The sequence below is a fragment of the Nelumbo lutea genome, chromosome 3, assembly GCF_056320005.1.
Source record: "Nelumbo lutea isolate HS-2025 chromosome 3, American lotus-T2T, whole genome shotgun sequence".
In the NCBI taxonomy this organism is placed as follows: Eukaryota; Viridiplantae; Streptophyta; class Magnoliopsida; order Proteales; family Nelumbonaceae; genus Nelumbo; species Nelumbo lutea.
In genome coordinates, this window is record NC_142686.1 from 66,311,124 (window position 1) to 66,336,973 (window position 25,850).

The 25,850-nt window shown below is 35.6% G+C and overlaps 1 protein-coding gene across 2 annotated transcripts; it reads right to left on the reverse strand.

Annotated features, from left to right (window-relative positions):
• Window positions 1-604: 604 nt before the first annotated feature.
• On the reverse strand, window positions 605-25,418 carry LOC148865390 (short-chain dehydrogenase reductase 3b-like). Of its 2 annotated transcripts, none has more exons than XM_088974569.1 (5): window positions 25,281-25,418; window positions 24,858-24,957; window positions 16,380-16,827; window positions 1,747-1,903; window positions 605-1,619 (listed from the first exon to the last, which is right to left on the reverse strand). In XM_088974569.1, exons 4-5 carry the CDS (start codon window positions 1,758-1,760, stop codon window positions 842-844), a joined length of 792 nt encoding a protein of 263 aa, XP_088830695.1. In that variant the 5' UTR covers window positions 1,761-1,903; window positions 16,380-16,827; window positions 24,858-24,957; window positions 25,281-25,418; the 3' UTR covers window positions 605-841. The 2 variants fall into 2 exon arrangements, with proteins under 2 accessions (XP_088830695.1, XP_088830696.1); XM_088974570.1 differs by having other exon boundaries at window positions 1,747-1,912.
• Window positions 25,419-25,850: the final 432 nt, after the last annotated feature.

Below are 25,850 nucleotides of genomic sequence, written 5' to 3' on the forward strand. Positions count from 1 at the left end.
TTTGGTAAATTCTTATCTAACATGCCCAAAAGTGAAAGAATAGTTTCATTGTCACTCGTCTCACTACACTCATCACCATGAGAGTGATACGCTCGTAGTCTTTGTACGTACTCTTTTGACTATTGTAATGGCAAATATTTTTTGGAGTCATCAAATGAGGATGGTAACTCGTATAATTAACTATTTGATCATGAAGCATGGTTTTTAAAACCGAACCGGTCAGGGGTTCAGTTACCGGTTTGAACGGTCCTTGATTGATCGATTTGAATGATCGGTCAGTTCTAACAAAAAAATAAAAAAGTAAAAAAAAATAAAAAAGGGTCAAAACCGTTTGAACGATTCAAACGATTAATTGGCTGATTCAATGGTTTGTTAATCAAAATCAACGGTTTTGATGAAAAACAGACCAATTTCCGGTTTTCCGGTCTGGTCCGGTTTTGAAAACCATGTCATGAAGTAATGAAAGTTTGAATTTCTGTTACAAAAATTGTAATAGCAATTACTGACAAATCACTACACTAGATGGACGGTTAAGATTACTAGCAAGGAAAATCCTTAACTAAAAATAAATTTGCAAGTGAGATTCAGAGTCATACCAAGAAGATGAGGCCGAAAACAAATTCTTCAATAAAAGAAAAACAAATTTGAGACATTAGGTGGACAGCTTGAGGGATTTATGGGGACACAGGATACAAGATGAGAGTGCAGAACCCAAGGAAAAAGGAACATCACATGGTCCTGATAACAAGGCTTTGACTTGTTATTTTACAAATTTTCTAATCTGCAAGTAATTAGGAACCTTCCAACCCAACACACAGTCACTAGGCTCTGTCTCTCTCTCTCATTGGATGGTGGAGTAGCTATGACTAACGACTGTGAATCCTCCGTCTACAGCCAAATTATGTCCACTGATATAAACTGATTCGTCTGAAGCAAGAAATAGAGCAGCCTCTGCTATATGGGCGGGCTTTAACACAGTGCCCTTCAAGTTGGCTGCAGCACAAGTGACAGCTTCCATGCTATCTGGCTCCAGATTGTAGGCATTGCAGGCCAATGGGGTAGCGACCCCGAAAGGGGAGATGCAGTTGACCCTGATGCCATGAGCCCCCAGCTCACTACAGGCTGACCGGACCAGCCCCACCAATGCGTGCTTAGAAGTGGTGTATGCATGAGGAGCAGAGCCACCCAAGGCCGCGGCCACACTTGCAGTGCAGATGATCGAGCCGCGTATCTTTCTCTCCACCATAGCCCGACCTGCGTGTTTAATGGTCGATGCCACCCCTCGCACATTGGTGACCATGGTGTTGTCGAACTCTTCCATGTCCATGTCTAGAATGCTGCTTAGGGGACCCAAGATCCCTGCATTGCTGAACAGAACGTCCAAGCTTCCATACTTGTCTAAGGTGAAGCCCACCATCTCTTCCACCTGCTTTTCGTCTCGCACATCACAGTGCCTGTAACTTGCTTTTTCTTCGCCTATGGAAGCCACAACTTTATGGCCCAGTTCATCTTGGACATCGGCAATGACAACTCGGGCTCCATTTTCGGCAAATACTCTGGCTGCCGCCTCCCCGATCCCACTCGCTGCTCCGGTGATTATGGCAACCTTACCTTCTAACCTGAGGAATGTAAACAATTTTGATCCTTAACACGTAAGAGAAATTCCTAGAGATAAATACAGATCTAGGAGTCACTTGTTGGGGGAAAGATATTGGAGAAGAGATAGCAGAGGAAAGACGGTTTCACCTTGGCTTTGACATTGCAGGGATCCTTCTGATCTTTGATCTTCTGGTCTTCTTTTCCTTGAACCGCTCGGTCAAATTAACAGACGAGGCTCTCTGAACTTCTGCTTTATATATATACTAGCCTGGGGACCTGCTGGCACGAGCGGAAGTATAGGGGGCTGCAGAGGCTGAAAATCACATTCTTATTTCGCAAAAAGAATATATATATATATATATATAGATAGATAGAAAGCTATAACAATAATTTTGGTTACTCGAGTTATTTATTTAATAGGTTTAATTAGAAAAAAGAAAAATAAGTTACCTCCATTAAAATAAAAAATATTCAAAATTTTAAAAAACAAAACCCACACAACCCCTCTCTTTCTTGACATTGGGCCCTATTGGGTCCCACAGAACCCTCTCTCTAACATTGGGCCCCACACAACCACCTCTCTTAACATCGGGTTACACACACCCCCTTCCCCTCTCCCTATTTTCCCATAATTGTGAAACCCGGTCCCACACAATCCATCTCTCTCTCTCTCTTATGATACTAGGTCCCACATAACCAATGCTTTGAACCCACCAGTTGAAAACCACCCAACCATGATTACAGGTTCAGTTCTACTAAAACTTGGGAATTACTCAAAAAAAAGGTCCAACGCAGGTGGTTGGACTAACCAATGTTTTGAACCCACCATTGGCCTAGTTCGTTGAGTTGAAAACCACTCAACCATGATTACAGGTTCAGTTCTACTAAAACTTGGGAATTACTCAAAAAAAAAAAAAAAGTCCAACGCAGGTGGTTGGACTAACCAATGTTTTGAACCCACCATTGGCCTATAAACCACCCAACCATGATTACAGGTTCAGTTCTACTAAAACTTGGGAATTACTCAAAAAAAAGGTCCAACGCATGTGGTTGGACTGTTGACCTATATGACTAGATCATTGGGTTACAGGTTACATATTCAATGTATGTACAAATTTTCGAGGGTTATAACTTTGCGCTTGAATATCTGATTGGGGTGATTTTTTTATTTTAGATAATTTTTCAGAGACCCATGCATCACAAGTTTTCATAAGCACTTTGCTCCATTATTGTCATGAAAAAAATCTTTTTTAGGCTGCAATCATATTTTTTATTTTTTTAATATTTTATTAAAAATTAAATTAAAAAATATAAATTAAATATAAAATAATACTTATATTACATTTAAAATATAAATATACTCTAATGATCCTCATGAAATGAAGTTCCTTTTGTCTAAACTACAATTGGCCTAAACCCCCTCAAAAGGGTACGTAGGCAACCTTGGTTCACAACCTAGGCCCGACCACTTTTTTTTGAAAATCTCCTTTTGTCCAAATTAGATTCCCATCATTATTCTTCCTTTTGATCTTACAAGAATTTGAACCCATCTCACAAACTTAAAACTTTGACCTTGAGTTAGAATTTGCTCTCGTGGGGATAAAGGGGAACTTCTTAAAGAATAAATCCCTCAAAGCATCCTTGACCAAGTCGAGGGATCAAAAGAAAAAAGACTTGAAGTTGACTTAGAAGAAACTAACCTTGGGACTAATGATGATCCAAAGCTGATTAAAATTGGGAGCCATTTGAGCCTAAAACAGAGAATTGACATGATGGAATGGTTGAAAGAATTTAGGGATGTGTTTGCATGGTCCTATAAAGACATGCTAGGATTGGATACAGACTTAGTGGTACACAAGATTCCCATATATCCCAATGCAAAGCCAGTAAAGCAAAAGCTCTGAAAATCCCATCCTAAATGGTCTCTAAAGATTCAAGAAGAGGTTAAGAAGCAATTTGATGTAAGATTTCTAGAAGCAGCAACCTACCCCGAGTGGTTATCTAATATTGTACCAGTGCCTAAGAAGGATAGGAAGGTAAAAAATGTGTGTAGATTTTTGGGATTTAAATAGGACCAGTCACAAGGATGACTTCTCCTACCAAACATTAAAATTCTTGTTAATGACACAATAAGGCATGAAATGTTTTCTTTCATGGATGGGATCTCAGAATATAACTAAATCAAAATGATAGAATATGACAAAGAAAATATGGCTTTCATAACACCGTGGGGAACATTTTGTTACAAGGTCATGCCATTTGGACTTAAGAATGTTGGGGCAACCTATCAAAGAGCAATGACAACATTATTTCACAACATGATCCATAGAGAATTAGAGGTATATACATGGATGATATGATTGCCAAGTCTAAAAGGGCAAAGAATCATTTGAAGGACCTTAGAAAGCTCTTTCAAAGACTCGAGCAATTTTGCCTTAGATTAAACCCCAAAAAATGCGTATTTGGGGCATCATCAAAAAAACTATTAGGTTTCATTGTTAGTCAAAGAGGAGCAGAGACTGACCCTACTAAGATCAAAGCAATTATCGAGATGCTTCCTCCCCATACTAAAAAAGAAGTCAATAGCTTTTTGGGAAGACTACAATACGATCATAGGTTCATAGCGCAACTTGCACCAATATGTAAGCCAATTTAAGGTAGAATACCCAGTGATATAGAATGACAACTATCAAGAAGTATTTGACAAAAAGGAGTACTTGACCAATCCATCGGTATTAGTTCCCCCTAGGCTAAAGGAACCCTTACTCATGTATTAGTTAGTACGAGAAGACTCTGCTGGATGCATACTGGGACAACATGATGAGATTGGAAAAAAGAAATGAGCCATTTACTATTTGAATCGAAAGTTCTATAACTACGAGACAAAATACACTATGTTAGAGAAAACATGTCTAGCCCTCATTTGGGTCTGTTAGAAACTGTCGTTACTTGTTAGTCCACCCAATGTTGCTTGTATCTAAAATGGTCCCCATCAAGTATCTGTTTGAGAGACTTGCGGTTACCAATCAAGTCTCTTGGTGGATCATGCTCATTTTTTAATATGACATCAAGTGTGACACAAAAGGGAATCAAGGGGTAGGTCATCGCTAACCATTTTGGAGATAGAAGTTGGGGAAAAGGTGGAATGCATATTTTAATGAAGCTTCAAATCAAAGTGGATGAAGAGCAGGAGTGATCCTTGTGGACCCTTAGGGCACCCACTTTCCCTTAGCCATCTGTTTGGATTTTCCCAACACCAATAATACATTTAAGTGAGAAGCATGCCGAAGAGTATTCCAAATGGCATTTAGACTGGGGCATCAATGAATTAGAAATTTTTAATTTGTGAAAGATGAAAAATTAAAATAAAATATAAATAAATCAATATATATATATATATATATTATATTTCAAAACAACATTATTTATTCTATGTATAATAACACCAACCAATGTTTAGAAAGCTGGACGAGACCAGCTAGTCAGATTATTATTAAACCATGACCCAACCCTTTAACTAATCATGCACCTAACCATATTTTCTCCAAAAAGAAAAAGCTAAAACCATCCACCAAACTGGTCTAACCCAAGAACTAATGAATTGGTTTTGGGTAACTTTTTTTTCTACCTATGTGTTTAAAGTACTAAAGGCACCTTACCATGCTATTTTTTCCATAAAAACAAGGGTGATCATTTTAGCGAGTTGGAAAATTTCGCTCTTGGACCTTGATTTTGTGTTTAAGCCCTAGCCGAGGCTCGAGCCCTCATTAGAGCCCCAAATTTTATGGTTGGGCATAGGCCTAATACTTTAAATTCGCCTTAGGCTTAACTTGACCCACATATATTTAACTATATGTATATTATAGATAATATATATGTTATTTTATATTACATAGAAATAGGGCAGTCAAAGGGTCAAGTTCGACCCGACAAACCCAATGTTCATGGACTTATTAGGTTGGTTATGGTTCTAGGAATTGAAATCGATGAGTTTGACTCTAATTTCGGCTATATTGTCCCGATTATTATCGGTTTAGAACTGGTTTCACCTAGTCCTGAACCGATTCAAACCCAACCCAACTATATATATTAAATGCATAATACATTAAATAAATTAATACAATATAGAATGTTTTTTGTATATTTATTATAATCGGGTCCATTGAATCAAACCTAACTGTCTCGAGAACCAATCGATTTGGTTCTAGTTTTAATAATTACAGACCCTATTGAGCTTGGTTTAGTTTCGAGTCCATAGTATTTCTTGTCGGGTCAATTCTGGCTATAGTTAGAACTAACCAATTTCTTGTCCACATGATTGTTCAGCTAATCCGAATTCCATATAAATAAAATAGGCTCGTATAAGCCCAATCTCATATGTTTCAAGCTTGAAAAATCGGCTCGTCCTTAAGCCATAACTTATCATAGGTGTAAAACCCGATCGGGATTAGTCCATTATCACCCCTAACCTTAGCTGTAGCACAAAAAAACAAAAGTTTCCCTCCCTTCCCCTTCGAATTTCCTCCCTCCCCTTCTTTATTACTCTATCAAAACCGAGAACGGTAGAGCCTGCAACATCTTCCTCCTATTTCATTCTATTAATAAGCCTTAGGTTCAACACCTCCAAGCCCATTAAAACCTCCATCAACCTCCCAATCACCCATCTGCCAAATTTCAGACCAAAAATCCCTATTTTGCGATTTAAGCCTTATCATCACTTGCTACTCCTGAAATCACAAATTTGTATCATGACACTTCTTCCAAGGCCCCTAAACCTTACCAAAACCTTCCTCAACCTCCCGATCACCCGATCCACCTAATTTCAGACCTAAAACTCTCATTCCACCCCTCCTACGGAAAAGATTCCAAGTTCAAGCTTGTTCATTGACCGGACCACCCTGCACCTCAAATTCCCTCGATCTAGACACATTTAAACCGATCAAATCTTATCAATTCAAACTCCTCGATCAATCAATCCATCGAATGAAGATTTCATTTCAAGCTTTCTCACGCGTTGGAATGCTTGTATCACAAATTTCCATGATCCAAACACATTTGAACCGATCAAACCCTGCCAATTTGTCAAAGCCCATTAGAAAAACCATTATGTCAAATTTCAGCTAAAAATTTATCCATCAAGTAAAGATTCCATTTCAAACGTCCTTATCAGTTAGATCATTTATACCTCTGATTCCCCTTATCTAAGCACATATGAGCCAATCAAGCCCCGCAAATTTGTCCAACCCCCTCAGAAACCTCATAATGTTAAATTTCAACTTAAAATTCCTCAGTTTATCCCTCTATTGAATAAAGATTCTATTTTGGGGTTTTTTGTAAATCGGAATGCATGTACATCAAATTCCCTTGATCCAAGTACTGTTAGATCAATCTGACCCTACCAATCGATCCAAAATGCCCCAAAACCCTATCCTATCAAATTTCATCCAAAAATACATATTTTTACACCCTTTTCTAATGGATTTGATAAAAATAGCCCTAAATTTCATAAAATTACAATATTACCCTTTTACCCTAATATAAAACCCAATCCGAATCATTTTATGAGGGGGTGACTATTCACCTTTATCTCTTCCAACCTCTCGAATCTCTCAACCAAGCAACCTGGCAGCAACAACCCTCTCCCCATCTCCTTTCCCCCTCTGATCTCTCGCTCTCTCTTTCTCTGTCTCTAATTCTTCTTCTCTCTTTTCCTTCTTCTTTTTTTTCTTCTTCTTCTTCTTCTTCTTCGCCTGACATTCCCTTCCCTACCCTTTCGTTGTCGCTGCAACGGATGATTGGATAGAAATCACTCTCCTCCAAACCCCATTCCTCACCTTCTTCCCTCATTCCCTCCTTTTCTCTCTTTCCCACTATCCCTCTTATCCATTCGAACCAGAACGAGAACCACTGTTCATCTTCGTCTTCCTTGAGACCGAACCAAATCAGATACGGCGATCAAGCTGATCTCTGTATGTCATCTTCTTCGACAATAACAGAGGAGTTGCAGCAACCGCATGTCACTCTTGTCCTCATCGACTCCAACACAGAGGCAGGGTTTCTTCCCGGATCGGTTCTACCTGCAATAGTCGAATCCAGTAGCTTTAATTCCTTGTCATCGCTCCTGACCACTAGTTGTCATTCGAATCTTGATCCTATCACAACCATTAGTATCGACTTTAGGCGAAACGCTTACCACAGTTCAAAACACTCTTGATTCCCCTGCATTTCGTTTTCTGTCTTCATTTTATTTTGTAATTTTCAAGTTGGTTCACAGGATGTTGTTTATTCACCTTGTCGTTCATGCCATTTCTGTTCTTTTGATGTGTTTGAATGAAGGATTAATGTGGTTGTGTTGATTTCTTTGTTTCGGTAGTAATGGTTTAACGAAAACTGGGTATGACATTAACATCCCAATTGTAGGGATACATTCACTATTTTATAGTTACTTGGGTCTATTTCTTGAAGCTGGTAATGTGGGATGTTGGCTTCGTTTTAATTGTTCGGCCTCAGCAATATCAGGAGCAAAGGGGACTGTGAATGCTGGACCCCCCGATTTCGAAAAAAAAAACATCAATCATGGAAAAATGATAAACAAAATGAATAATAACCAAAATAAAAGATAATAATAATCCAAAAAATGAAATACATGCAATGTGTGGATAAAAAGGGTAAAAAGAGAGAAGTACGTGAAGCAGGAGAGGGGAGATGAATCATTGCTTCTGTGAACCAAATAAGGGAAACAGTGAGGTGTCGAGTTAGAATAGAGAAAGAAAAATAAATAAATAAATAAATAATAAAATAAAAATAAATAAATAAAAGAAATAAGGAGATGGGTTAGGGTGAGGGAGTAAGGAAGTAAATAAGTGAGTAAATACAAAAATAGGGTTCTATAAAAAATTAAATAAATAATAATAATAATAATAAATAAAATATTTAAAAATGCAAAAGTAAAAAGATAATATATATAATAAATAAAATAATAAAAATTGATGTAGTAGATTCCTTTGCATGTTAGATTGTTCTAGTGTTTTGTTCTTTTTATTATAACTTTCTATTTGTGTTTGTTTGAGATCCCATGTGGGCCCCACCTATCGGATCAGGGAGAGGGGTGCCTAATCCCTTCCCTCTCCCATCCAAGTTTTACCTGGACTGGTTTAGTCGGTGTCTCGGGCTTTGGAGCTATTAATGAACAAAAAATGCTTTTCGATGTAAATCCCAATATCCCATTATCTCCATTTTCATAAGTAATGGTGGCAACTCCATTCCCTACCCAAGTGAATCATTTTTCCGATGCTCACAATAATCTAATATGGGTTATTAGATATTTGTGATCATCTATTATCGAACTTTAGTTCATACCCATTTTGGATAATGTGAAAAATTCTTATCTTGTTTTGACCTGTGGTAACTCCTCTCGATTAGATAGTAATAAAGTGACTTTTGGGTAATTGAATAATTGTTTTTTTGTTGTTTTATTTTAGCTAGTAAAAATTCTTATCTATTGTCGAACTTTATTTTGTTTATTTTATTTCTTTTATTTCTTTCAATCCAAATTGTTGTGTTTGCTTCATTTTGATTAATGCATCATAGTTATGTGAAATAATGAGATCTCATATTCAAGTCAATTTTATTAGGTTACTCCCTCTTATGCGGTTATATGATTCTCATCTTTTTTTTACTCAATAATGCTCTTTATCTTTTCATAATTGTTGTTATTTCAAATCGTATAGTGGCTAATTATATTTATGTCTGTTTTTCATGCTTGCTTTCAGCCCCCCATGTGGGCCCTACCTATTGGACATGGGAGAAGGGAGCCTAACCCCTTCCTTCTCCCATCCGATTCTTACTTGAATTGGTTTAATTGGTGCCTCAGGCTATGGGAGTCACTATTAAAACAAAACTATTTTAAAAAATCATTCTTGAAGGTTCCATCACCTCCAATTCTTAAATTGATGGTTGGTGATTCCAAATCCAGGCCAAGTGAACCATTTTCCCGATGTTCACAATCATCTTAGTCTACTTTCTCAATTTAACATCAATTGAAGCTACTCCTTAAGTTCCTACAAATGACTTCATTTTTTATCATATTCTTTCTTTCAAGTTAGAATAGTTGATAATTTGAATTTTTGTAGTTTAAGAAAATTATTGGGGGGGGAAGGGAATCTGATGTTTTTGTTGCCTATATTATTCATGATTTACTTGTTAACTCTTGCAAGTTCAAAAGGAAGTGGTATAACATTAAAGCAAACATTATTGGTGTTGGATACATGAGCAAGGCATTGAAGATTTTCTTTCTTTTTTTTTTGGTTGAAAACACTTATTTATATATTCTTTACAAATGATAAGTGTATTTTTGTTATAGCATTTGATAATTTGAATAAAAATATAATTGTATAGCATGGAAACAAAGAGTATTTATAAAATCATTGCTAGTAGTATGCCTTTAGCAATGGTTATTCAAGATTAATTGTTTATAGCAATTGTGTTATAGCAAGGGTTTTAAATAAAAACCATTGCTACAGATGTTTTTAACAATAATTATATAAAAACCCGTTGCTAGAAGTGTGTTATAGCAATGATGTTTATGATAATCTATTGCTATAGATAACTTTTAGCAACGGTTTTGTATCATAACCGTTGGTAGAAGTATGTTGTAGTAACGTTTTTCATGGTGAAAAATTGCTATATATATATTATTTAGCAACAGTTTTCTTATTGAACTGTTGCTATAGATTTACTTTAGCAAAATCTATAGCAACGGTTTAGCAATAGTTTTTAATGAACCGTTGCTAAAGGTTACAAATGGCAACGGTTAATATGATAGACCGTTGCTATATATATCATTTAACAATGGTTTTCTGAATAAACTGTTGCTATAGGTATCCTTTGGCAGCGGTAATTATGATAAATTATTGTTATAGGTATCATTTAGCAACAATTTTAGAGAATAGCTGTAGCAACATATCCACCAATTTTCTTTTTTTGCAGTATTTTAGCTATGATTTTGTTTTAGCAACGGTTGACCTAATGTCCGTTGTAAAAGATTAAGACTATAGCAACGGTTATATCCGTTGCTAAATGATATCTCTAGCAACGGTTTTATTTAATTGTTGCCAGAACCTATTGCCACGATGGAAGAACCATCGGTTTTGTATTCGTCGCTAGTCCGTTGCTATAGGTCTCTAGCAACAGTTTTATTGGAAAGGAAGTCATAGATCTTTGATTGAATGAAATAATAAAAATTGCAAATAAGAACATCGAAAAAATTTTAAACAAGATGTCTCTTACCTACAAGTCTTGGTAGGACATGCTAGCTTACCACATGTTAGTCATAACATCAACTAGGGAAGTGTCATATTCTCTAGTGTATGGCATGGAGGTAGTCCTACTAGTAGAAGTTAAAGAGCTATCTTTGCGTGTGACATTGGAATAAGAATGCTAGAAATAGATGGGCCCAAGCACGTTATGAGTAATTGGCATTCTTAGATGAAGCGTGGCTGAGAGCTATGGCCTATACTCAAGCCTATAAGAGGCGAATGGCATATGCATTCAATAAGAGGGTATGCCCATGAGACAAAGAACCTGGTGAATTAGTGTTGAGAAGAACCATTCCGTACTAGCTAGGGACAAGGGTTAAGTTCACCCCCACCTATGAAGGCCTTTATATTGTCAAAAAGAGATTATCTAGAGGAGCACTAATACTCATCGGAATGGATGATGAAGACCTCACAAAGCCAGTCAACCTAAATCAAGTGAAAAAGTATTATACTTAAATTGTAATCAATTCCATGTAACAATTGTTATGAATGAAACACCATTCGTTTTGTCTTATGCAATAATAATAAGTCACTAGTTAGATAGTTGAGATTTTGTGATCATTTCTTTCAATGTTCCAATGTTTTGATACTGGCAATCTTTGTAGATAGGGCAAAATAAATGAAAAGAGGGACTAAAAGAAAAGGATAAAGGAGAAGGAAGAATAAAAGGAAGGAGCAAGGTAGAAAAAAAGATAAGAAAAAGAAAAAGAAGAAAAGAAGAAGAAAAAAATAAAGAGATTTTAAGGATTCCAGTATCCTAATAATCCATCAACCAAGTTGTATCAACAACCAACCCACCATAGCCACATTTCGTCCTAGTCCTAAGACCTCCCTAATCAAAGATAGAAATAAGAACATGGAATCAGATGACAAGGAAAGCATTTCCCCATCCCCTTGAGGCAATGATAAGAGGAGTGAGTGGAGAGAAATAGAAAATAATTACGTGACTTGAAAGGAATGAGTGAAAATCCAAAAGGGCATTCCTCGAGTAAAAGCATTAGGTCATGGCAAGATCAAATTTCAAAACTAGTAATGGCTCTGGTGCACAACAGTTAGGCAACACCCGAGCTTCCAAAAACCCCAATCGAGGCACCGAGGGAAAAAAAAGGATAAAAAAAGTTCCACCTTATCAAAAGGCCCTCATTAGTGTACCATGAGGGGATCCTATCCTTAACGTGTTCTCTCCTCTATTCGTATGGAGCAAAGTCTTCTACTTTTGTATTTTCATGAGAATCTTTACTTTGCTGTTTGATACACCTCCTAATTCCGAGGATTATAGCCAAACAAGAATTAGACCAAGGTTATCCAAGGGCTCACAAATAGGCAAATTTAACCTCAATTTCACTATTTCTGCCTTTGCCCCTCTTTTAAGGTTACTTACATCATTCTTCCTAAAAGAAAAATAAATAACATCGAATATCAAAATTATCAAACTCATCAAATAAAATCAAGTCAACTAATCAAATATCAAAAATTGAAATTAAATATCAAAATTGTCAAATTCATGCAAATATAAAAAATCAAAGTTAAGTTTAACAAATTGAATCAAATCATCAAATATCAAAAATCAAAAATAAATCAAATCATTAAATATCAAATTATCAAATTCAATAAATATCAAAAATCGAAATTTATCAAATTGAATCAAATCATCAAAAAAATTTTTCAATTCAAATATCTAAAATCAAAATTAAATCAAATCATTAAATATCAAAATGATCATATTCATCAAATATCAAAATTCGAAATTTAAATCATCCAAAATTATCAAATTCATCAAATATCAAAAACTGTAATCGAACTAAATTATTAAATTCATCTACTCATCACATCAGATGTCAAAAATGAAAATTAAGTTTATCAAATTGAACAGAATCATCAAATATAAAAATTACCCACTTCACTCATCAAATATCAAAAATCAAAATTAAGTCAAATTACCAAATCATCAATAATCAAATTATCAAATCACTGAATATTAAAATTGTCCAAATTCATCAAATATCAAAATTATCAAATTCATCAACTCATATAAAAAATCTAAATTATGTTTATTGAATATCAAAATTATCAAATTCCATAGATATAAAAAATCAAAATTAAATAAAATCATCAATAATAGAATTTGTCAACTCATCAAAAATCGAAATTAAGTTTATCAAATTAAATTGAATCATCAAACCTAATCAGCAAGAATCAAAATAATCATCGAATATCAAAAATCAGAATTAAGTTTATTGAATTAAATTAAACCATCAAATCAGTTCATCGCATATCAAAAATCAAAATTAAATCAATTCATCAAATATCATAGATAAAAATGCAAAATTAAATCATCAAAATTATTAGATGTATCAAAGTCAAATTAAGCCAAAATTATCAAATTCATGTTTCATGAATCAGAATTAAGATGATCAAATTAAATAAAATCATCAAATATCAAATTGACCATATCAAAATCATCCAATCAAAAGAAATTATCAAATAGTCAATTCAATTCATCAAATATCAAAAATCTAGATTGCCCAACTTATCAAATCGGTTTTGTATATCTTTAAATCAAATGAAAATAACCTGTGAAGATAAAAAGATGATACTAAAATCTCAAATCTTGCGGTCAAAGTCATAAAAAAATCTATGTTTAACTAAAGTTATCTAAATATAATTAATTAATATTTAAATAAATTAAACTAAAATAATCAAAATAATGACTAACTTAATTAAATTACTATTATTGAAAATAAATTATATTAAATTTAAATTCATCAATCTATATGTAATAAATTTAAATTTGATTACTGTAGTGAAATATAATTAAATTTCACTTAACATGGTCAAATTAATACTATCAAAATTTTGGATAGTAACTTAAATAAATCACTATTATTTAAATAAAATTTAACAAATAAATAGTATCTAAATTAATGTTATATTAAATTTAACTTCATCTATATATAATCAAATTTAAATTTGATTACTATAATTAAATAAAATCAAATTTCACTTAGCGTATTCAAATTAATACTATCAAAATTAAGGTTGGTAACTTAAATAAATTACTACTAGTTGAATCAAATTTAATCAAAATAATAGTATCTAAATTAATGTTATATTAAATTTAAATTCATCCATATAAAATCAAATTTAAATTTGATTACTATAATTAAACATAATTAAATTTCACATAACGTAATAAAATTAATACTATCAAAACTAAGGTTAGTAACTTAAACAAATCGCTATTATTTAAATCAAATTTATAGTATCTAAATTAATGTTTCACCCTATATTCCATTTTAATTATACATTAATCGATGATAGGGTAAGAGTGGCTAATCTACTTTGGTGGTTGAGATGGTGGTTATATAGAGTTGGCAAATGGGAAAAAGATGAAGGGTAGGAAGGGAAATAAGAAAAGTACGCAGGATATAGATATCGGGATGTGGGAATTTTAAGAAAGTAGGGATTGAGAGATTAAGAGGGATTTTAAGAAGAATTTTAGGTAATTGGAAAGTGGGTAGGAATTTTAGGAATGTGGAAATTAAGAGTTTGAAATAGAGATTTTAAGAAGAATTTAATCCTACTGATGTGGCAGCTTGAAAGAGTTGGAAATAGTATAAGGTAGAGAGGGTCCTCTATAGGGAAGGCTGCTAGAAGATCGACGATGACCTGGAATTTAGTCACCCTGAGTTGAGTATATTCTATACTACACTCACTCAAATACATCAACCATTTTACTTATCTTCCATAGAGAGAACGGAATACAAAGTACTTGAAGGGGTCACTCTTTGCTTTGAGGAGAATTTTTTGACTAAGGATATAGTGCCTGAACTTCTGCACATGAATACTAAGGCTAGGAGTTACTGCTCCATGTGGGAATAGTTATTGTCAACCTACTTGAGGGTCCTACTAGTATAATGGATTAGGCACTGGTGCCCTTTATCGTTTCTTGAATTCTTTGCCGCTCTAAGGAGGGAAATAGTTCAAAGGCTTTACTGCTCCATGTGGGAATAGTTCAAAAGATTTACTATGTTCCTCACTCCATTGGAACTTGTTGGCATTTTTTGGTAAGCTTCAGCAGGGGTGAGGTTTCTAGTGCAAGTCTTGGAATGAATCTTCTTAGATAGGATACTTTCCCTAAGAAGATTTTGAGTTGGGACTTGTTCGGTGGACATGGGAACTCTAGGACATCTCATACTTTGGTGTTGTTCGGATGTATTCCAGACTGGTCAACCTTATAACCTAAGAACTTTCTCAACTCTACTCCGAAAGCACATTTCAAAAGAGTTCAATTGCAGATTGTATTGCCTACATAGCATAAATATTTTCCTTAGGACCTTTATGTGATTAGCCTTCTTCTTGGCCTTTTCCATCAACATATCATTCAATTTTCTTATGCATCATGTCATAGAACACACATGTCATGGCTCTTTAATGAGTGGTCCCGGCATTATTTATCCTGAAAGGCATCATATAGTAGTAAAAGTTGCCTATAGATGACCTGAAGGGAGTGTGTAGGGCAACTATAAGGTCCATATAGATCTGATTGTGCCCATTGTATGCATTTAGAAAGGATAAGAGTCCGTGGCTAGCTGTAGAATCTATCAAGATTTTCATGTTTGGCAGTGGGAACTCATCCTTTGGGCCAACATTATTGAGATCTCTAAAATTGCATAGCCATAGGATGTTGGCAGGTTAAAGGGTTAGTTCCATTATGTTGTGTGATTACAAAATGGGGATATATCTTGGTCAAGAACTAACCTGAGTTGACTGCTCTTTTTCTTAATAGGGACAACGTCGGCTAGCTATTTGGATTGTGATATCGGTTTGATGAAGCATACTTTGAGGAGCCTTTCCAATTCATCCTTAGCTTTTAAGGCTACCTCAAGCTTAAAGGCGTGCTAACGAGTACGATTAGAGGAGGGTAAGGATCCAAAGAAGAGTCAAAGGTTATGTAGTGACAAAATGTTTAATCTATGGCCAACCTGTAACTTTGCTGAGATGAACAAGGGTCACTTCTTTCCTTGTCCTTCCACGATGTCAATTTCCTCCAAAAGTTCCTCAATAGTTCTATTGGGATCTTATAGGTTTTTAGGAGGTGTTTAAGTCTCATTGTAGTACTCTACTTCATTGTTACTCTCAACCTATTATGTCTTGCATCAGTGGATTAATGTTAGAATTATATGTTGTATTTTTGTTAGAATGCGTGGGAGTTGTAACTTAGTTACTTGATTGATGCTAAGAAACAATTGTTGTGATGTTTGAATCATAGTGTTGTTACTATTAGTGTTTTGAGGAATATTGTTCATTGTGAGATGTATCAAAACTTGAAATGACACTTTATATAGGAATTATAAATCAGTGGTATTGTCTTACGAAAAAATAAATTTTACATTGTATTACAGAAATATTATTGCTATAATCATGAGGAAGGAATGCTCTCTAGATATGTTAGAATCACACCTTGGCATTTGGCTTCTTGGTGGTGGAAGGGGTGCTATCGTTGTCTTCTTTGACCAATGTGTAGTATGCATGACCAACCTTAACCTCTTAACGCATCATTGCTACTTCCTTTGTCTTTGAGGTGCGATAGATGGTTTGTCCTTTTTTGGCGCTCTACAGTTTCACCCCGAATATCTTTGTGATTCTAGATTCACCATCATCAGCGAGGCTTGTGTAATAGATAACATCTTGTAGATGCGCCTCCAACTTCTCGAACGAGACTTTTGTTGCCAGAATGTGTACCATCTGTGCAATGTGGCTTGTGTAATTGACAACACCTTGTAGATTCACCATCCGATATACGCTGCTATAAGAGTGTAGCGGCGTACAAGTGGCGGTTATACTTCTGTTACTACAAGTCGCATCGGTAAAGAAAATTGTAGCACATAGAACATCCGCCACAAAATCCCTATAATTTAGCAGCGCAGAAGCAACAATTAATGACGAAAATATGCCACTAAAAATATGATATTCATTGTCAGATTAATCGATAACGGTGAATAATCCGCCACTATAGATCAAAATTACGACATATGTATATGATATAATGGCATTTGTAACCGCCACTAAAAGTAGGGCTGTTCATAAGAAGACCCAATCCAACCAACCTGGACCGACGCAACCCGAGTCGGTCAGGTTTTCTTCAGCACCGATCGGTTTCGGGTTATAAAAAATCATAAACCGAGTTAATAGTTAGTTCCAAGTTAGTAGTTACAACCTACTTAGTTCCTACTTAACTAAGTTGTCTCTATCCTAATTACAACCTAACTTAATTTCTAGTCTTCTAGTTAGGAATGACATTAATGGCAAGTATTGTAAAACAATTAGACAAGGAATTTTTTCGGAAAAATTTAAAGAAAAGAATCAAAGGATCCTACTTTCTATGGTCTTTTACACCAAATAGGCAACCAATTACAATTACAATTAGGTGTCATTTTTTACTGAGATTAGAAGGTTTCTTGAAATATACAAATTTAAGTCTTCTTTCTCTAATACAGTTTAACTTTCTATTTTCTTGATAACTTCTATTCTAACTTGGTCTGCCCCCCTTAGCCCCTCAATTCAAGCACAATTTCTAATACAATTTGACTCTTAAGAATAAAAAATTTGAAATTTCAAATCGACTAGGTCGGTTTTGCTTAATACAAGGTTGGTTTCGGTTTCAATTTCAAGTACCCAACCAAGTCGAATCGATTGGAAAAATCTCAGTAAACCGACCCAACCTGACCCGTGAACAGCCCTAACTAAAAGTGATATTTCATCAGTATAAAACATATAGCGGCGGTTATATATCCGCCGCTATAAGCAAATCTGTGCAATATATAATACATATACAACAATTATATTCGTCGCTATAGATTAATTGGTGGCATATCTATGGTGGTTACATTTGCCGCTATAGATTAATTGGTGGCATATATTGTATATATAGCGGGAAATATAACCGCTGCTATAAACTATTTTGTGTCGTATATTCTATGTATGGCAGTGGTTATATCTGCCCCTATAAAAGTTAATATATTTAAAATGGTAGATATAGGTGATGTATAGTAGCGATTATAACCACCGTTGTATCAATTTCTACAGATTAATTTAAATAATAATGATTTCGTAAGTTGCCAAACCTGTAATACCTGTTAATGCAAAATATCATATTTTTGTATTTATAACTTTAAACTACAAATAATTCAATAACAAAATATATTATATCCATATATATCCAAATTTTAAAGTTCTATACATCCATCATAATAAATGTATTAACTAGTTGTTTTGTTACATATCAAACCAAAAAAAATGTAAAAACTACGACTTCTTCAAATCATGCTCCCATCTGCCTATTGTCATGTCTTGTTACATATTCAACCTAGGAAAAAAGAAAAAATTAAAAATTAAGATCATATAAATTAAATTGCATATAAAATATCATTTAAAAAAAAGAAAACTGATCTCAACCAACTTTGTTGATAAATGAAAAAGTAAATGAAGCTTTTAACTTCACACTAATTGAATGTTTGAGGGAGGTTATGTGTCATGCTTGAAAAGAAATCAAACTGAGAAATTGATTTTGTTCTTTTGTACCAAGTTTTATAATTTGATTATTACCAACCACGTGGTTCTATAAGGCAAGCAGTTTAAGACATTGGTTAGAGCCATTGACTCTGCTATCAATGATTTATAGTGCCCAATTGCACTTGATAAAATCAGTTTTGAATCCCCTTGCTGCAGTGCCAACAATTCTGACTGAGTCACCATTCCAATTGGCCCAAATACAAGCCACTACCGAGCCCAAGTGGTTCCTGAAAACATCCCGTATGCCTGCTCTCCCCGGATCACTCGTGTAGCTATATCAAAGTTCAGTTTTAAAAGCTGAATGAAGCTTTAATTGGTATTCAACCAGACAAGATGCTTCACCAAGATCAGCAACAAACTTCTGTAACAACTGGAATTCTCAGTTCACAGAAGCTGGTGGGATCATATTCATTACCCACTAATGCCTTTCTCATACCTTTTATTCTGATGCTTGTGAATTGTGATTAGCCCAACGATTTTTTTTGGTTTTGGCAGAATTGTGATTTTCTGTCCTTGTCAGCCGGCTACAGTGGTTTGGAAAGCAACGGCAATAACACAAAAATAAAAGCAAAAATACCAATAATAATAGTAACAATAATCCAATAGGAAATGGCTTGGAATCCCCCACGCAACTCCGTCCCCCTTACCTCCATTCTCTTGTCCAACCTCCTCTGGTGCCTTTCTCATTTCCCCCTAACCGCTATCCCAACTGCTCTCCATATACGAACCAGCTTACTGCAGCAACAGCGGCACAATAGGTTAGTCTCTATATCCTTTGCTTCTTGCACAAATTGTAGAAATTTGGGGTTACCTTGTCGGTTTAGGATTATTTTTTTTCAAGCTAAATGAGTCCCAACTTCTTCTGGGCATACCTGATTGGTGGTTACAGCTGAAAACTATACCTGATTGGTGTTGACGGGCATATGGCCACAGGCCAAGACAAACAGTCTATCATATGGTTGGCCGATAAACAGTGTTGATGGATGTTTAACAATGTTTTCCGTGTCTTTTTATGAAGCTTACAACTAAAGGTGCTCAGGACACGGTTGGATTTGTTTTTAAATCCTATACATCATGCTTTACACCTCTCAGCTCCCACCACAAGAGACACCCTGATCACATCATACATACAATGAAGCCCAAAATATTTGTTCCCTAGATACACATTGTTTAGCTAGTTGTCTGTGTACCCAAACCTCGTGGCTGTTATTATTCATCCAACCTTCTACTAGCAAGCATGGAGTCCCCCCTCAACCACCAGTTGCTTTATATTCAGCTGTTTAGCCGTTCATCTGTATATTCAGCTGTACAGCCTCCAGTTGTACATGGCTTTTTTGGCTTTAGTAAAGAAATTTACTTTACCTCTTCTCAAAAATATTCAGCTGTTTAGCTAACCTCAATCCTTGCAGCAATGATGAAATTTCTTCTTTAAGTGAGTCTCCACATCCAATCAGGCCAGAGAAAAGATCCACATTTGAACCATTTTCACCCCTAAAGACTCCCCCAATGCCCGTTCTGGATTTTCAAAGGAACTCTCATCAAAATCCATTTTGATCCTATTATTCCTGGGTGGAGCCCACTTTTCTTGGACTGCCCTCTTAAAAGTGGAAGAAGCTTGTTATTACTCCCCATCCTGGCATCCTCTAATCATATCATCGACAGAATAGTCCATAAAAATCTCCATTGCCTTGACCCAATAATTACCCAGAGTTAATGCTTTCAATTAGAGCTTCCATTGTCCTACATTGCTCCTTAAAAAGCCTGTTATTCTTCTCCCACACTGTCCATAATATTGTAGCTATAGTGACTCCACATAACTCATCTTCTTTTTGGTTGAGTCATGAATGTCAATCAAAACAAACAAAATTTCAAATGTCAAAAGAAATACATAAATAAAGAAAAGAAAGGGCAGTTTTTTCTGTCTTCTCCTTATTTCTTTCCCTTTTTTTCTCGTCTTTCCTACATCTTTATTGATCCTGTTTTTCCTCTATTAGTTGAAGGGATAACGGCCAGCACTAATTTTATTCAAGGATTAAAGTATCAACACAATATGCCCAATACAGTGTGTTTCTAAGGCCACCAAAATCTAAAATATTGAGAACTAGGGGAATATTAACAGTTTGAGCTGTTAACAAAACCTATTTTCAAATAACAAATTAAAAAAAAAGATTAAAGAAAGAAGGAGCATCAAGCAATCGGCATGCACAATACTCAATTTTTTGGTATCATGAGTGTTGATATTCTGAACCTTGATTTTATTTAGTATATTTCATTCCTATCACTTTCCAAATACTTTTATTAGACTTTTAAGTCTTCTAATAAAGAGGCCAAACAAGGGCAAGGGGTGGAAAGATAACACCATCTGATGAATTTGAGCCTGTAAACAATAGCTTAGCAAGCATCCGTGCCCATCAGTGTATCAACCAACATATAGGACAAGAAACATAGGCAGAAGGTCATCATCATCATAGCCTATGCATGTATCAGTGTACTAATCATTTAGGCACTTTGACTTCATAGTACCAAAAAAATAATAAATGTCTATGTAAAGCATGATGTAAAGGTGCTCATAACACCTAAGCTGTCTCTTATGGCCAGTTGGCCACTTTGATACACATGGACCCAACATTAACAGAGTCGGGATCTCCTGTCCTGCCAACAAATCACGCTCCAGTACTCTACCAACATGATTCAACACAGCAGTCTCACCATATATGAAATGGGCAGTGTTGGATCATGTTGGCAGGGGATACAAACTCAAGCGTTTGGGTTTCAAACTTGTTCACTGATTCAATCATCTATTCCGGTCCAATCTTACCACTGTTTGGACCAGCTTTTATACTGTAATGCACCAATCAGCGAAACCTTCTAATCTCCAAGGGTGCTTCATAGAGGAAAAAAAACCGGGAGAAGAATTGACCCTGGGTTAGGCCAGGTTCAGGTCTAAGGTCCAGGTTGCAAGATTGTGTCTGGGTTGAAACCTAGCCCAGTCCATCCAAGTTGCATCCCTAGTAATATTTCTCTTGTAGAAAAACTGGATATTAGATATGCAAAATCTGGATAACTGAGCAAAGAATGGGGATTTTATATTGAAGGAGTTTGTAGATCTCTTTGGTCGGTTTACCTAGCTATAAGCACCATAAACATGATTCTAGTTGTAAGGTTGAATCTACTGATCAATGTTGAGTGAAAGGTCTTGAAAGCTGCTGCCTGCTGTCATACCTGCCATTGAAAATGGAGAGCAGAGGTGAAAAGCCTTTTTATCCCATTGACACCAGTGGTCCTACCCAAGACATTTATGGCAATCCTACAAGATCTCATACAGTTCCAACTTCTAAATCCATAACCTGAACTGTTTCATTTGTCATACTTTTTTTGTTTAATATAATGAATATAATATTTTAGAGATGCTCAATTTTCTGTGTTTTTTTTTCTAATATGGGCCAGCCTATTGGATCCAGACAGTTGAACTGCTGATCCACCATCCAACCAGAATAGTGGTTCTGTTTCCTGATCGGTTTTTGACACACTGAGGAGAAACCATTTTTGGAAATATTGTGAAGGCTCTGACTAGGTAATTGAGGTGTGGGATCAAACCTGTAAAATGAGGTTTTGGGCCTCAAGTGCACCCTGCTCTGTCCCTACCCCTAAGTGCCTAATCTGTAATAGGTAATACCAAATCAAATTCACATCTGTGCCTCACAGAGGGTGGTCCATAGCACCCCCCAGCCGTGTATTGGGAACATCTCCCCATGACAAGTACAGTAGATGTTTCCACTGCACGCTGAGATGTGCATGTGGGGCACTTGTGCACTTTGCTCTTTCGTATGAACCAGAATTACAGATTCAATGTACCACCATTCTTGATTTGTCCATGTTTTGCACTCAAAATTCATATGGTCCTGGCCCCATAACAGCCCAGATGTCTAATTTTTATTGCTTCTGAACCAACCCCCTGATGGGCCCCCATCATGAACAATAGTTAGTTTGACCACAAATCGGCTGGAAAACATTTTGAGTACAAAGATGGGTTCTTTTGGAATAAGTTCTGCAACAAGTTTGCTACCCCTTAAAAAATCAATACCCCCGATAATAGATAAGTCAGTTGGTTAAAAACTTAAGCTGATCCGTTGATATATAAGCAGTGGGACCCCCATCTAGTGGTGGGTCCTGATTAGTTAAAACAAGAAAAAATGCTTTTCAGCTGTCCTAATTTCTTTGATTAAATTTATACTTCTTGTACGTTGGAAATTTTTCAATTTCTTGGATCATCTTAATTTGTCATAGCTTACAAAGTTCTGCTCTTGTCAACTGTTAACCTTACCTTAAGGCAAAAGATACTCTTTCCTGTTTTATTATTTTCATTGTTTTAGTGGTCTTGGTTTGGACCTTTTCCTAGTTATAAGCACCATAAACATGATTCTAGTTGTAAGGTTGAATCTACTGATCAATGTTGAGTGAAAGGTCTTGAAAGCTCTGCCTGCTGCCACACCTGCCACTGAAAATGGGGAGCAGAGTTGAAAAGCCTTTTATCCCATTGAACCAGTGGTCCTACCCACAGACATTTATGGCAATCCTACAAGATCTCATACAGTTCCAGCCCTCAGCCCATGTATAATGTATTTGCTATATCAAGCTCTAAACCGCTAAGCCCTCTATTGCTCTCTCACTGTACTTCATAATGGGGAACAGAGATAATGTGGACAAATCCGGCTTGGACCAGCTTACTACAGAATTGACCATGTCATTCCTGCTACATGGAAGTTGGTGAGTTCTGGAGATCTGGGGAAGAAACCAAAACCCTCCTGAACAACTTACATCAAACTAAGAATAAACCCAATAGACTATCAGTGAGTGAAGATGGCCTAGAGAACAAAATCTACAAACAGTTTAATAGATCTCTAGCCCTCTAATTATTTAAAAATATTTTAGAAATAGGTTCCTTAAAAATATAGGCTTTTTTTTATAAAAGTTATATATAATTTATTTAATACTTAAAATAGAATCAACCATATGAATGAATGAAATTCATTGAACCATAGCTCATCAATTTGTGAGTTCTTATTTCTCATCCCAAGAGATCAGGATTGCTTAAGGAGACTACGGGTGACAATTATGGTCCGATGCACTAGGCTAATCCATTCCAGTTCAAGCCCAACCCAACACCTTGAAGTGAACACTGATCAAAAGCATTAAGAGTTTAAGACAAGTTACTGATTCATTAAGACAAGTTACTGTTATAAAATGAGCTCACTGAAAACTGTTTACTCACAGTGAAATCCATCCTCTTTACCTCTTTTGAACACTCATTAGCTACCAATACCTGGCCGGTTATCTATCTCCACTAGCCTAATCCTAAATCGCTAACCAAGTGTATAGCTGGCCCATATGAGCTAACCATTAAAACATAAGATGGTTGGACCCGAAGGCTACCATAATAGCAAACGGTATTCAAACCAGGCAAGAAATGACCAGAATGTGCACATAGAACGAAGATAACTCAGAAGAAGATGCAATTTGTTTGTTGCATGGACCCTACATATTAATTCGTCTTAGAGAATAAGGTTTGAATGAATAAATCTAAGTATCTTTGGGATAGACCAAGGTTGTCTATAACAGAAAGTAGTTTTAACTGAAAACATGTCAGATATAGGGCAACCATCATTCGGTTAGAAGATCTACATAGAAAAGAAAAAAAAAAAAAAAAAAAAGAAAACAACCCTAATCATTTTCTGGAATTTAAAAAAAAAAACAAATCTACATTTTCTAGAATCAACCAACCATCTATTTCAGAATTGCATGTCCTGTTTCTATAAGCATCATCATCATCATCATCTAAGCCTCCCAACTATATGACAATTAAATCATTTCTGATCCCAACTAATCATTTCTTCTTATTTTATTTTTCACAGATAAATAAGACAATTAAATCCAAAGCAAAAGTACTATTCATCGGTCTCTCAACTCTGGCACTACTATTATTTTTGTTCATTCTCTCTTCCTTATTTCTCCTCCCAACCAAAGGACCCTTGGAGAGTAAAACTAATAAAAAACAAAATTTTTATTTTTAAGATATAAATATTAGTTTATAAATCCATCTGTTATAAGAACTAATAGAAACGTTACGAAAATACCATTCAAAAGAAAGCCAAAAAACTATGCAATTTACTCAGCTTACAAACTCAGCATGAACTGGATTTACTTTACAACAATTGACAAATTACTTAGATCTAAGAGTAATATAAACATAGAGAATACGAAGGGTCAAGTAAGAATTGCAGAAATCAGAATTCAGTTCTGAAGCAATCTACGGAAACCAATGTAAACAGTATACTAAGCAGCTTAGAATACGGAGGGTCAAGAAACCTTGCTTAAATGATTCAAACGGTCACTCTTCCGTTGCCCTGTTCGGTTTCAATGATTACAATACCTAATCGGATGTAGACAAGAAGAAGAAGAGGTTGTCCTGTTTGATTGCAAAGAAGAAGACAAAAGGTCAAAAAAAAATTCCAGATTTCATCAATGATGCACAAACAAAAAACGTGATTACCCTATTCGGTTTCAACCGAATAGGGTAATCACGAACAAATAAAGTGTGGCGTGGTTGCAAAGAAGACAAAAGGTTAAAAATAAAATTTCCAGATTTCATCAATCATGCACTAACAAAAAACGTGATTACCCTAATCGGTTCCAACCATTAGCTTTACCCATTCCATTGTAGACAAGAAGAAGAAGAAGAAGAAGAAGAAGAAGAAGAAGAAGAAGAAGCTAGAAAGAAAGAAACCGTACCTGTTATTCTTGAGTTGAAAGCATGCAAGGCGATTGCAGGAGAGAGCAGAGTGGAGTTGGGGACGACGAATAACTAAATTGTCGAATATTGTGGAAGAGTTCATTCAACACGGGCAAAAAACCCGCGCAATATGTTTTTTTTTCATTTGTTAAATGATCTAAAATGATCCAAGCCGTTGATCTAGGTGTTTAATAGAGGGCAAAAAAACCCCTGCCACCTGCGGACCGACCCCACTCTGGACCGGCCCAACACAGTCCGACATGATGGCACGCGGGTCGTGCTAGGCCTAGCACGATGGTCTGTGTCATTGCTGGGCTTAGGATTTTAGGTCCATGGGCCAGGTCGGTACTGTACAACCAAGTGGACCTTGCTGTTCGCGGCCCGCGGCCCGACCCGTGACATGGCCCAGCACGACCCATATATGCTATTTATATATGTTTTATATATTTATATATAATATATAATATATTATATAAATTATAATTATATAATAATACATAATATATAATATATTAATAAAATAAACAATTGTTTTCAATTTTATTATACTAATTTATTTAATTATTATA